This window comes from Myxocyprinus asiaticus, chromosome 38 (assembly GCF_019703515.2).
Source record: "Myxocyprinus asiaticus isolate MX2 ecotype Aquarium Trade chromosome 38, UBuf_Myxa_2, whole genome shotgun sequence".
NCBI lineage: Eukaryota > Metazoa > Chordata > Actinopteri > Cypriniformes > Catostomidae > Myxocyprinus > Myxocyprinus asiaticus.
In genome coordinates, this window is record NC_059381.1 from 23,978,990 (window position 1) to 23,992,714 (window position 13,725).

The 13,725-nt window shown below is 38.4% G+C and overlaps 1 protein-coding gene across 6 annotated transcripts in view; it reads right to left on the reverse strand.

Moving 5' to 3' along the window:
- Nucleotides 1–465: 465 nt before the first annotated feature.
- The window catches only part of LOC127428431 (actin filament-associated protein 1-like 1), a 45,522-nt gene continuing 32,262 nt past the window's right edge, over nucleotides 466–13,725 (reverse strand). For 3 of the 6 annotated variants that reach the window (XM_051676794.1, XM_051676793.1, XM_051676796.1), the window contains exons 8-19: nucleotides 11,593–11,772; nucleotides 11,104–11,196; nucleotides 10,889–10,967; nucleotides 8,145–8,300; nucleotides 6,826–7,037; nucleotides 6,590–6,735; nucleotides 6,412–6,484; nucleotides 5,789–5,888; nucleotides 5,318–5,485; nucleotides 4,372–4,562; nucleotides 1,210–1,338; nucleotides 466–1,087 (exon numbers count right to left, since the gene is read on the reverse strand). In XM_051676794.1, the coding sequence (XP_051532754.1) occupies nucleotides 1,061–1,087; nucleotides 1,210–1,338; nucleotides 4,372–4,562; nucleotides 5,318–5,485; nucleotides 5,789–5,888; nucleotides 6,412–6,484; nucleotides 6,590–6,735; nucleotides 6,826–7,037; nucleotides 8,145–8,300; nucleotides 10,889–10,967; nucleotides 11,104–11,196; nucleotides 11,593–11,772 (1,554 nt within the window). In that variant the 3' untranslated portion in view covers nucleotides 466–1,060. The remainder of the gene's footprint in view (nucleotides 1,088–1,209; nucleotides 1,339–4,371; nucleotides 4,563–5,317; nucleotides 5,486–5,788; nucleotides 5,889–6,411; nucleotides 6,485–6,589; nucleotides 6,736–6,825; nucleotides 7,038–8,144; nucleotides 8,301–10,888; nucleotides 10,968–11,103; nucleotides 11,197–11,592; nucleotides 11,773–13,725) is intronic. The other 3 variants (XM_051676797.1, XM_051676795.1, XM_051676798.1) reach the window with 2 other exon arrangements.

Below are 13,725 nucleotides of genomic sequence, written 5' to 3' on the forward strand. Positions count from 1 at the left end.
CTTCTGAAGACATGGATTAAACCACTGGAGTCTTATGGATTACTTTTATGTTTCCTTTATGTGATTTTTGAAGCTACAAAGGTCTGATCACCATTCACTTGCATCGTAAGACCAACAGAGCTGAAATATTCTTCTAAAAATCTTTGTTTGTGTTCTGCAGAAGAAAGAAAGTCATACACATTTGAGATGGCATGAGGGTGAGATAATGATGAGAGAATTCATATTTTTTTGTGAACTATCCCTTTAAATAAACGGTAATATCCAAAAACATTTTTCCCAACAGTACTGAATTTATGACCAACTTAACACAGTAATGATCTACTTGATGAGCCAACACAGAATTTTATTTCAAAGCTTTTGGAAGCAAAGCCCATTTTAGTTGTTCTCACATCCTGTGGTCATTGTGAAAGAGACAGCAATGTCTTTACTTTTACAGAACTCCAACAATCTAAAAAAGCACATTTATTACTGTTACAATAAAATAAAATAAAAATAAAACATTTCCATTAAACTGGATTTATTTACAAAGTCGAAATAAATAAATTTGGTAAAATAAGTGCCCTTGTGTTTAACAAAGGGGGTAATCCTTTGAATGTAGTTCAGTTTTACATAGCATACAAAAATGTTTACACTTTATCTCAGTACTGCACATAGAAATAAACAGGAACCAATATCCAATGGTTAAAGCATAAAACAACAATTTCACAGAATTGTAAGTCAGGCACACATTTCACCTTCTATATTAACAGACAGATGTTTACAAAACACGTTGTTTCTGAAAAATTCCCTTATCCTTATTGTCTTTTATGCGATTGTTTATCATTCATTTTTATTCACATACAGACTACCACCAAATATATGAGCAAAATTTCCTTAACACGGTTGTTTTATTGTCCTCTCAAATAATTAAAAAAAAAAATAAGTGCAATGTTTGGACAAACAGAGCCTTCATGTATGCAATCTCTCCTTTTGACTTGCTCTTTGTTTTTGCTTTAACACTTTGTAACTTGAAGGCAGCCAAACCACGGATCCTCAGACAACCTTGACAACAGCGGTATAATTACATCCCCTTCTTTGACTCCCATTCCTGTATACAAATAAAATTGAGTAGAACAGAATAAAATAGATGTTATTATTTACACATTTATACATCTCAGTCCTTCCCAAGTGTTTTGCATTATATTCTGTTAGATCATTGTTAAATTGTACCTTAGCTTTCTGCATGACATTTCCTTTGGTGGATGCATAGATAGATGGGGAACGTTTCTTTATTTCAGATGAACAGTTGACAGGTAAAGTTGTGTCACTGTATACATGTTCCTTTTTCTTAACAGAGACCTAAAAGTTTTAAGATATTATATCATTTTTTACTGCAACATTAGGTTACTCTGAAGACAAAGTGTGTGTGTGGTGGGGGGTGGGGGTACTGTTTGGGGGTGTTATTAATTAACATTTGAAAGTTATTGGGGGTTATAGTTATGTTTTATGTTCCGTTTAATATTAATTATGTTGTTTTATGATATGACATGGGTTTATGTTTTAGTTACCCTGTGTGAGATTAGTGTTCCTTTCAGTTATATGTGATAACGTTTACGTTATTTTTGGGTATAATAAAACTTGTCGGATCTTTTCGATAAGTTTAATCTATTTTTATGGTAAAAGACTCGAAGAATCGAATTATGCAATATGCCAAACACTGAAAACACCTGCTGGTGAAATCATGTAATTATATCAGTATGATACTTGCTTAGAAGTACTGATCTGAAACAAATGATTTATTAAGGTGTCAAAACTGTGTGAGGCGTGTTTCTTAAGCGCTCGTTTCTTGTTCAGTTTGCTGAAGCCTGAACTGTTGATATTGATGGGAATTCTGATTATTTTCCGCAAACCGGTTCTTTCGGATGGTTCGTTTCAGTGAACCGGTTCAAAAAACCGATTCACAGTTAATTTACGTCATCACGTAACAACGTCACTGTACATAATGCTAATACGCCGGCGTCGTAGATTACACGTTCAAACATATTCAATACAGCCATATGTAAGCGCATATTGCTGATTATTACATTTTATTTAATTAAGTTATAATAATAAGGGTATTTATTGTCATCAGTGTTTCATTTAGTGATCTTACATCCTACATTACAATACTGACACTGATTTACAAACGCGAATGCTCTACACGTCTAAAGCATATAAAGTGATTAAACTAGTCTTAATCAACTCACCCTTTTTTACAGAAACCATGATCCAGCTCATCACAACTTCAGATATAATCTGCATGCACAATACTCAATAGTAAAATTTGTTTACATCTCTCGACTGAAACATTTCACCTCCTCACTCAAGTCCTCGGTTCACGCATGCTCATCAGCTGCTCACTGATCAGCAGATCTCAGTATTATGTCCGAAAGAGGCGATTCTCAGTTCAGTGTACTGGTGACTTGCAAACTGCTGTGATCGACTCAGTGTACTGTTGACGTGAGAACTGCTGTCCTCGGATCAGTGTACTGTTGACTCGAGAACTGCTGCGAACGACTCAATGTACTGTTGACTCGAGAACTGCTGTCCTCGGATCAGTGTACTGTTGACTCGAGAACTGCTGCGAACGACTTAATGTACTGTTGACTCGAGAGCTGCTGTCCTCGGATCAGTGTACTGTTGACTCGAGAACTGCTGTCCTCAGATCAGTGTACTGTTGACTCGAGAACTTTTGCGAACGACTTAATGTACTGTTGACTCGAGAGCTGCTGTCCTCAGATCAGTGTACTGTTGACTTGAGAACTGCTGCGAAAGACTCAATGTACTGTTGACTCGAGAGCTGCTGTCCTCGGATCAGTGTACTGTTGACTCGAGAACTGCTGCGAACGACTCAATGTACTGTTGACTCGAGAGCTGCTGTCCTCGGATCAGTGTACTGTTGACTCTAGAACTGCTGCGAACGACTCAATGTACTGTTGACTCAAGAGCTGCTGTCCTCGGATCAGTGTACTGTTGACTCGAGAACTGCTGTCCTCGGATCAGTGTACTGTTGACTCGAGAACTGCTGCGAACGACTCAATGTACTGTTGACTCAAGAGCTGCTGTCCTCGGATCAGTGTACTGTTGACTCGAGAACTGCTGCGAACGACTCAATGTACTGTTGACTCAAGAGCTGCTGTCCTCGGATCAGTGTACTGTTGACTCGAGAACTGCTGCGAACGACTCAATGTACTGTTGACTCGAGAACTGCTGCGAACGACTCAATGTACTGTTGACTCGAGAACTGCTGTCCTCGGATCAGTGTACTGTTGACTCGAGAACTGCTGCGAACGACTTAATGTACTGTTGACTCGAGAGCTGCTGTCCTCGGATCAGTGTACTGTTGACTCGAGAACTGCTGCGAACGACTCAATGTACTGTTGACTCGAGAACTGCTGTGAACAACTCAATGTACTGTTGACTCGAGAGCTGCTGTCCTCGGATCAGTGTACTGTTGACTCGAGAACTGCTGCGAACGACTCAATGTACTGTTAACTCAAGAACTGCTGCGAACGACTCAATGTACTGTTGACTCGAGAGCTGCTGTCCTTGGATCAGTGTACTGTTGACTCGAGAACTGCTGCGAACGACTCAATGTACTGTTAACTCAAGAACTGCTGCGAACGACTCAATGTACTGTTGACTCGAGAGCTGCTGTCCTTGGATCAGTGTACTGTTGACTCAAGAACTGCTGCGAACAACTCAATATACTGTTGACTCGAGAACTGCTGTGAACACCTCAATGTGCTGTTGACTCGATTGCTGCTGTCCTCAGATCAGTGTACTGTTGACTTGAGAACTATTGAGACCGGAGCGTTCCGTCCGTTTTGTGAACTAGTTGGAGCGGTTCACTGCAAAAAAGAGTTGGCAAAAGCAAATATCACCAGCTCTAGGATCACATTACTCCCGATTATCAGTTCATTTCGATTCGTAGTGTCAGACATGTCCGAGAGACAGGTTAAGATAGAGTAGCTTGTGGATCAGTGTTGACTCGAGATGCGAACTGTTTCAAACGATTCAGTCCGATTTGGTGAACTGGTTCAACTCCTTCACTAAAAAGAACCGGTTCAAAAGAACGTTTCGTTCACGAACTGGACATCACTTCCTGTTGATTGCTTAATCGAGTACAGTTTGTTCATTATTATCTATCAGGAACAGGACAGCAATGACTCAAAGCAGCTAGTAGTCACTCCTTCTCAGTCAATTCCCATCCTATATTACTATTAATGTGTGTGCCAGAAGTGCACATATTTTTATGTCAGCAGAAGTTCAGTTGAGGTGTAGGCTAAAAGACTGAGCCAGTGCCCCCACTGTTTTCATTTATTATAATTCTGAGGCTATTTGTGCAGGTACCTTTATGGGGGCTAATTCCACAGGTGCGCCCAATATTCCTCCAGTCAGAGACTTCTTCAGTTTCTCCTTTACCTCCGTGAGCCGCAACTCTAGGTCCACACGCTCAGCTTCCTTCTGACGACAGCTTTCTTCCAGCTGGGCCAGTTGCTGCTCCATGGCTTTCTGATGCTTATCTGATGCATACACACATACTACTAGGATTTTGTCAGCAGGTGGTGCCAACCACTGCAAGACTCAAGCAAGTGACAGTGATAAATACTGACTAGGGGTGTAAAAATGCATGCATCACGACTCATTGGTCACGGAATGAAAATTCAATTACGGAGTTTATAATCTATTATAATTTCTATAATAATACCCAATGTTTTACACATTTTTTTTTTTATCCAGAACACAACTATTGTCCTATTTTCATTAGGAAAATTCCACCAAATCCAGATACCAAACCTACTTCCAGTGCAAAAATATTCAGTGGAGCAAGAGATGAGATTTGATAATAATTATGAATCATGCCAAAATACTCAAATATGAATTTTAGATTTCATGATGCATTACATGATTTATAAAGAACCTAGTAATCTAATCTATTAATAGAGAATTGTGTAATTAAAACCAGGAACTGAAAATGTTTCAAGGAACGAAAACTGTTTAATAGAATGTTTTACAGAATGAACCGAATGAAGTCCCTTTCAATTGTTCCAGATTGAAAACGTTATTTTTAAATGTTGGTAAGAAGGCAGTGGAATGCTGGAACCTGAACGAAAAAAATACAGTTTCTGCTCAGAACAAAATGAAAAACAATAATTTTTTAGTCTGTGATTAAAACAAAATCCTTGTCAGAACAAACGTTTATACCCCTAATATTGACCTAAAAAACTGGAACCAACCATTTTGTATGTTACTGGTGGCACTCCCTGACACTAAATCTAAAATTAGATTTGGTCACCTGTTGCATCTTTCAGCCTTTCCTTCACCTCCTTCTTTTCTCTGCGTAGTGAAAGCAGGCTCTTCCTGATAATTTCTTTTACTTTCTCTAGCTGCTCTTTCTCAGTGAGATATCGCCTTGCATCTTCCTCTGCCCTTATCTTTCCATATTTACGATTATGATTCACAGCTACAAAACAAAACCAAGAACACAAAATCGGTCATGAACAGCAATTCATAAGACGTTCATAATGTCTTACATCAGTAAAGTTATGACACACTGATTGTTTTTATAGATGGGACTCAAATGTCAACTAAATTGTAAACAGTTATTGTCCAATAAAAACATACAGGAACCAGTGTCGCTTGCAATTCATAAGACGTTCATAATGTCTTACATCAGTAAAGTTATGACACAATGATTGTTTTTATAGATGGGACTCAAATGTCAACTAAATTGTAAACAGTGATTGTCCAATGAAAACATACTTACAGGAACCATGTCGCTTCACTATGACCTGTGTGTCAACCTTTGCAGTATCTACACTGGACATAGAGGAATAACGCTTCAGTTTAGATTGTGTCTCGTCGACCTGCAGGTAGGCAAGTGATGGAGAAGGAGTAGAGGTTAAAAGAAGGGAAAAATTACAGTTTGTGATAATATTTTCTTAGATATTACACAATGAGCTTATTAAGAATTTACTGAATATTTCCTGATTAAGAAAGAAACAAGAACGTGCTTGCAATGTCACACAGACTTACACAACATGAGCTCATGCCAACAAAGAAAGAAACGCTACTTTGAAAATCTTTTAGGGAGTAAGCCAGGGAAAACAGCAATGGCATAGCTGTATTTGTTGCTGCCTTATAAGCAAATTAAAAAGTATACTACAACTACAGAGTACAGAGGTTATTTTGCCAGATTGCAGAAATAAAAATAAACTGGGCTGAAACTTGTACTTCAGAAGTCATCTAAAGCTGAACATAACCTCGCACTCACAGTAAACACATAAGTAAGGGAATGATATATGTGGGGGGGGGGAGGGACTATTGCTGAGAGGCTGGCCTCAACAAATAACAAAAAATTCAAATTTAACTGCTAATATTACACCTTACCAGTACACTTTCATAGGGAACTTCGTCATAAGTCCGCGGGTCTGTGGAGACGCTGCTAGAGGAGGTCGCCCAGCTATGGAATTAAAGAATTTAATTGAGCAGAATTAGTATGAAAACAGTTACAATCAAAGGTTGTGAATCACACCCCCACATGCTAAACATACTCCATTCTACTCACAGAAAAGAGTGTCGTGCTGCGTTCTGGATGCTGCTGATAGTATCCACGTCCACATAGTCATAATGCAGTGCCTCAGGGGTGGTGGCACTGCCTGCTTCTGCCAACAGAACCCCCAGCCAGCGGCCCATCTCTACAGAACAGCTTGCCTGAGGCATGGACACAGGTTTACAATATTAAAGAATGACCCATATTTTGACTCTACAGAAAGACCTCTCATGAAAAAAACATTTTATTACCTCCAAAGCTGCCACTTCTGTACTCCCTCGCATGATGCGGAAGGCAAAAGGGTGTTTGGGCCCAAGACCAGGTAAGACTTCTACACCATGAAGGGCTATAAAGTTAACATGGGTGTGAATGTCCCCTCTGTCCTTATGGAGATAAAGAGTTCCATTTCTCACACTACACCAGCACTCCTTCCAACACTGGTTCACCAGAACATTCAAGTAGCCTAGCAAGAGAAAGACCCAGAGACATTATAAGGAAAGGAGACAGCCCACTCCTATATATTGTATAAATACGATAAATTGTAACGCAAAATATGGATATATTATATACATATTAAGAGCCAATCGCCTTTTTGATAGTGGCATCATAACACTCAGTATGGCTGCTATAGGAATGGAAGTCAGTCTGACAGTTCAAAAGAGCCAGTCTTCAGTTTGATTACTCTAGAACACGCTATTGCTTTCAGTATAATACTATTGCTGTCACATTTTATTGCTGATTTGAATATGTTATTTAAATGTAATCTTAAGCCAACAGTTTTTCAGTCTTTCCCCATTCAGGTAGACAGGAGCAGTACTTGCATGATTGGAAATAACTGCCCAGAGAAGAATCAACATGATCACACAGGAAATCAACATGCTGCGTCTGAATGTTCAAGTTCCCTGATATCGACCGCATACTGCCTAATTACTGACAAGCTCCATGCCCATCTCCTGAATTGCTGACAAACGCCATCCCACGTCACACATTTTTGCATAAATTCAAATGTGTTTACTTTCCAGTGTGGCTCTTTTGATAGCATGTTGTGTGATCTCTAAGACAGAGGTCCTGGTCCTGTGAAAACCAGGCAGTAATCACGTTCATATAAACAATGGTGAGCGCAATACATAAGTTGCATTTTTGCTCTAAAATTTTATTTTCACTTTACTGACCTAAGTTAGGTTTACAGTTGAGGTTTGGGTTAGAATGTATGGTTAATAAAATATGCATTCTTGGTGGCAGTATTATGTCATAAACAACTAATAATACAACTCGCTTTTGCCACCACCCTGTGGACATTTCACCTCAACAACAGTTCCAGCTTCAGCCACTGGGGTAGTGGTCCAAATTTTGGTAAGCACAAACCGAAACAAAAAGTTCCACCTCCAGTCGCCGAATTTACAGTGTGATCTGTCTGGACAAATATGACCAGTGAACTGACTTGCCTTAAAGGGACTTTGTAGAAGAACTCCAAACATAGAACCAGTCAGAGTCTTCAGAAAAGTCAGTAAAACATTTTGAACTGTGACATGCTAATTGAAAAAGCCAAGATGGTTTCATGAGCCCTCACCACAACGGGGATTGTCATCTAGATGGGAGAACGTGTTGGTCTCGCATGGCAGGGGTGGCTTCTTTTTGGAGAAACTGATGATTCGGTTGATTTTCCTGCCAGCAGCTCGACTCATAGATCCAGTCAACTCAGAGAATGTCCCCTTCCTGCCCTTCCCTGCAAAAACAAGCACAGGAAGCATTCTAAGAGGATGCACACAGAGCAAGAATAAGACATGAAACATATGCTCAGATTCCATTCATGAACAGTCCTTGATTTCCTTTGTTAGAAATGTTGAGTTGAAAAAAAAAAATAAAACTAAACAAGACGCTTTAGTGTATGTCTGTATTTTGCAGCACTGAGTAACATTTTGAATCTATTAGCTGTCAGGATCTGCAACACTTGTTGGAAATTTAAAAAAGCTGGAGATTTAGCTTTGAGAGATTAGCTTCTCAATGCTTCTTGATACCATACAGCAGTGGTTCTCAACTTTGCAGTAGTTTCTGTGTCATCATAAATTACAGTAACAGAGTGTAACTGGCGCATTTTATGGTCGCATATAACATGTTAGCGTCATGAATTCAGAATGTAAACAAGACAAATTAAACATTGTCTACTACATATATATTACTTTAAACCATCATCAAGTGGTTAAAACAGCTTCTTTTACTGACCTAGTGTGAATTCTATGCATAAAATGAGGCATAAAATCAATGATAACACATTTTAATGTAATATTAGTTAAGGTTTTACATGTAATGTCCTCATATTTAAATGCTCCTCTAAATGCCTCCCACATTTGGCAGGTGTCTGAATGTTCACAAACTGTATACCGTTGCTCGGCTGTTTCTAACTTCTTTTTATCCCTGAATAAAGAACGAAGATGAACTTCTCCGGAAGTATATCAGGGCCTTAAGTTAAATATGTGTTCACTTGCAACAAAGATAAACATGGTATAATAGAGCTGTTCAGCTTGTAGTCCACAAACCCGGAAGAGAATTCGCCATGGGTTCCCTCTGGATTTTTCTATGGGTTTTTATAATGGGTTTTTTGAACTTATGAGTAAAATAAGGTCTGTGGTAAACATTACTTGACGAAACATGGACGTTTTGTTCTATAACATAAATTACACAATTTCACAAATGTGAATTTTGAAGCCATATTGAATTATATACTTTTTTTAAAAAATGCACACCGGCTTCAAAATTCACATTTGAGGTATGACGCATGGCGAATTACACTTCCGGGTTCACCTACAAATTGACGTCACAGCTGAATAGCTCTATTTGTTTTGTGCAGTGAATTATTGCCTGCTGAGAGCATGAAACCAGTCAAAATTCTATTTTGTACAATAAACAATTTTGGGTGTTTAATTCTGATATTTATTTAAATGCTGCCTCGAGCATATGGCTGAACCCTAAATTATTTATTAATAAGTCCCCTTTCTGCTGGTCAGACTGGATTGGGAGTGGGGTTAATACACTCTGTGACCTGTATGAGAGTGGAGTGCTGAGATCTTTTGAAAATTTAGATCAACATTTTGGGATTCCCAGATCTCAGTTCTATCAGCATCAGTCTATTACTCCCTGCTAATTCAGAGTCTGGGGGACGGAGCTTCAAATTCTCTCATGAGATTATGGGAGAAAGATTTAAATTTGGTATTGGAGGAGGGAGTGTGGGCTTGGATTCTAAAAAATGTCAAGTCTGTATCTAGAGATGCAAGGGTGCGTCTTATGCAATTCAAGATTTTACACAGATTCTATTGGACCCCCTCTAGATTGTATAGGCTTGATCTTAAAGACACACCCACCTGCTGGCGATGCCAGTCAGAAGACGGAGACACAACTCATGATTTTTTTTGGGGGGGGGGGTTAAGATTCAGGAATTTTGATTGAAAGTTCAGAGTTTTTTGTGTGACGTTTTAGGCACTCGAATTTCACTCTGCCCCAGACTTTGTATTTTGGGCGATGGGGCGGTCATAAAACTGGGTTCTGACCAGCATTATGGTGGGCAGGCAAATTATTTTAAGGGGATGGAAGTCAGATAGGGCACCCTCATTTCCAGAGTGGTGTGCAGAGATGGGAAGAGTGGCTGCTTATGAAGGAATGTCAAGCAGAATGATGGGGGTTAAGAATTTGTTCAACAGGAAGTGGGGTAATTGCTTGGTGTTTTTGGGGGACTCTCGGGGAGGGGCTGAGGAAAGAGATGTTTTGTGTTAATTATATATGATTATGATGTTTTTTTATTGTTGTTTTTTTTATCTATTTGTGACCACAGGGGTGTTCGTTGGGGGTTAGGGTGGGTTTGGTGATTGGGGAGGGGAGGGGTATTAGGGGGGGTTAAATGTTGATTCAGTGTATATATGTTGTGTTTTTTTATTTTTATTTTGTTATATATTTATGAATCACTAAAAATGTTAGTTGAAAAAAAATGTTTTGGAGCTGTGTTGGATCAACAATTGATGTCCTTTGTAACATTTTTGTCTTGAACAAAACCAATTGAGGAACACTGCCATCAGCAACCTGAAAAAATAAGCAAAAATGGGAGTAACGTAGTAAAGAGAACAAACTTCAGGATACATCAAAGACAGAGGAAGTACTGCACAGAGTAGCTACATCCTTCCTGGATTCCTTATGCCATTGTTCAAGAGTGGCATTACAAAACTAACAAAAGGAAATGTGCTACACCTGGAATACTGACTCTGACCCCAGAAGCATTCGCTAAGCACTGTGCTTATTTTCCCAAGTCATTATCTGTGTCCATACCATTCTCACAGCTTTCTTGTGTAATGTCTCCATTTGCTCCACTGTCAGAATCTGAAGTATGTTTATCTGGTGACATCATCTGCAATAATCAACAAACACACAGAACAATTATAGGGATCACTACACTGTTTATGTTCATGTCAGCATTGCAATCAGTATCAGTGTAGTCTTGTTTCCTCTGGGCGACATGATATTAGCAATACGTTCAGACTTGCCTTCTCCAGCTCTAGTTTTCGCAGTATCATAGGAGAGGACGAACTCTCTTTTCCATTAGTGTTGCTTGCCAGATTACAAACTTCCTGAATGACCTACACAGATTTAGTGATCAAATGAGAAAAAATTCAAGCAAAGACATGAGTCATTTAGCCAATAAATAAACAACACTGACAGAACACCAGATGATCAACTCTAATCTAAACTCTGTGGATTTACTGTGTCCAGGTAATTTGTGATGAACTACATTTATTCATTTACATTTATTCATTTATGTTTCCACTATTTACTTTTATTACATGGCTCACTGCAATACTTGATTATGATTGGTCAATCATGGCATCCTGCAGTCAAATATGTTTAAACCAGACCTACATAGCAAGTTTCATGCCTCCTGTATCACTCTGTGGTCTCTTTTTTCTCACATAATAAAACATTTTCTACTCAAATCATTATTTTATGTCCATTTATTCTTTTATTTGGTGAAGCACCTTGAGCCAGCTCTCAGCTTGTTCTTTGCTCTGTACAGCTAACACTAGAGCTTCTCCTCCTGGAATGGAGAAACGAAGCTCATGCTTCTTTCGACGTCCATCTTTAGGCACATAGATGACATTGCAGAGATTCAGGGGGATGTCAACATGTGGAGAACGATCTTTGGGATTCTTAAAGCACTGTAGAGAATATATGGCAGGTTTAGGCCAAATTTACAATACATTTCTAAATGTAAAGATATGTGTATGGATGCTTGTAACATCTAGACTGTCCCTAAACATCTACTGTACAATATGCTTTACAATAATAGAATAATATAGAGTCCATCCTCCTAAGCACAGATACAATCAAATCAATACGTTTTCAATCGTTCAATATGTTTATTGAATATATATGTTTATCTAGGAGTCCAAGTTGCTTGTTTCTTGACCATCAGATCACACCATATAAGACAAGATTATTTTATTCATTCTGTAATTTAAAAGTGTTTCCTTTACCATGTATACAGCTATTGAATACATATTTAAATATAGTGAAAATATAGATCTACTGTATATATAAACTACACTAAAAAAATGGTTTCCTTTAAATATGCTTCATGTGGTAACATCTTAATTAACTGGTTTAAGTCAAAAATATTATTTAACATCGCTTAATCAACCTGATTACATTAAGTTACACCAACAAACCAAAATTTTAGGGTTAGATCAGGTAGAAATAGTTCCTTAAAGGGATAGTTCACCCAAAAATGAAAATTCCCTCATTTACTCACCCTCATGCCATCCCAGATGTTTATGACTTTCTTTCTTCTGCTGAACACAAACTAAGATTTTTAAAAGAATATCTCAACTCTGTAGTTCCTTACAATGCAAGTGAATGGTGACCGAAACTATGAAGCTCCAAAAAGCATATAAAGGCAGCATAAAAGTAATCGAGTGGTTTAATCCATGTCTTCTGAAGCAATATGATAAGTGTGGGTGAGAAATAGATCATTATTTAAGTCCTTTTTATTATAAATAAAAAAAATTGTTTTAGGCAGTGTTGTAGTACTCGAGATCGGTCTTGGTCTCGAGACCAGTCTCCGCATTTTTACTCGGTCTTGTCTCGGTCTCAGACAAAGAGGACTCGGGAATTTATTTCAAGACCAGTCAAGACCACAACTGCGGGGATATCACTAAATTGCCTGTGCATTGTCTGATTTATTTGTTAACATCATTACTGTGATTGGATGTAAAACTTCCTGCTTCAAATGCAAGCAATAACTTGACTCATTTCTTATTTGAAATTTTTCACCCCTCCCCACCCCCCTTCACACACACTCCAAGAAAGTGAATGTGGGAGACAGGAGAAGAAACTGTGGCTTTCTGAGAGATGTCTGACAAATCTTCTGTAATACAATCTGGCTACCTAAATCAGTGTTTCCCAACCACTGTGCCCACTAGTGTGCCATGAAAGATTGTCATGTGTGCCATGAAAAATTATTAAATTCCTCAAAATAAATAAATACCTTTTTTTTCCCCTGGTATTTTAGTGAAGGCATAGAGATGGTAGAAAAGTTTTAAAGTTGCCAATTTTTCATTACAAAATATTTTATTTTGTCCATCATAACATTATTGTTCTAACAAACTCTAGTCCGCTGTCAAACGCAACTCCTCACATGCTCACAAAATGATGCTTCATCATCACACTTGTAAAAACATTAAGTCAGTGAACTGAATGAATGAATAGAATACAACAGTTGTAATGTTTTACTCACAGACTAAAAGCTGTTTATTTGTGCACAGCAAAGATTTACAGATGTTATGAACAGATGTGGCTTATTTGTCACGTTTCTCTCATGAAACATAAAAAGAATATGAGAAACTGTTACATACGATTACTAAAAGCAAATTCTCCTGTTTTAAACAAGTCCAAAAGCACCGTGATACTATGTGTAGATTCTCTGTAATCTTCACGGAGCGTGTTTGAGATCTGAACCAGTGAACGGAGGCCAGGTGTCTGATCTCGGGTCCTAATGCCTGCCGGATCCAACCTCTGTGGGTTTTTTTTCTCTCTATAAACAACGCGATGTTGACCCGGTGCGACTTATAGTCAGGTGCGACTTTATTTCCGGAAAATACAGTAAATAAAAA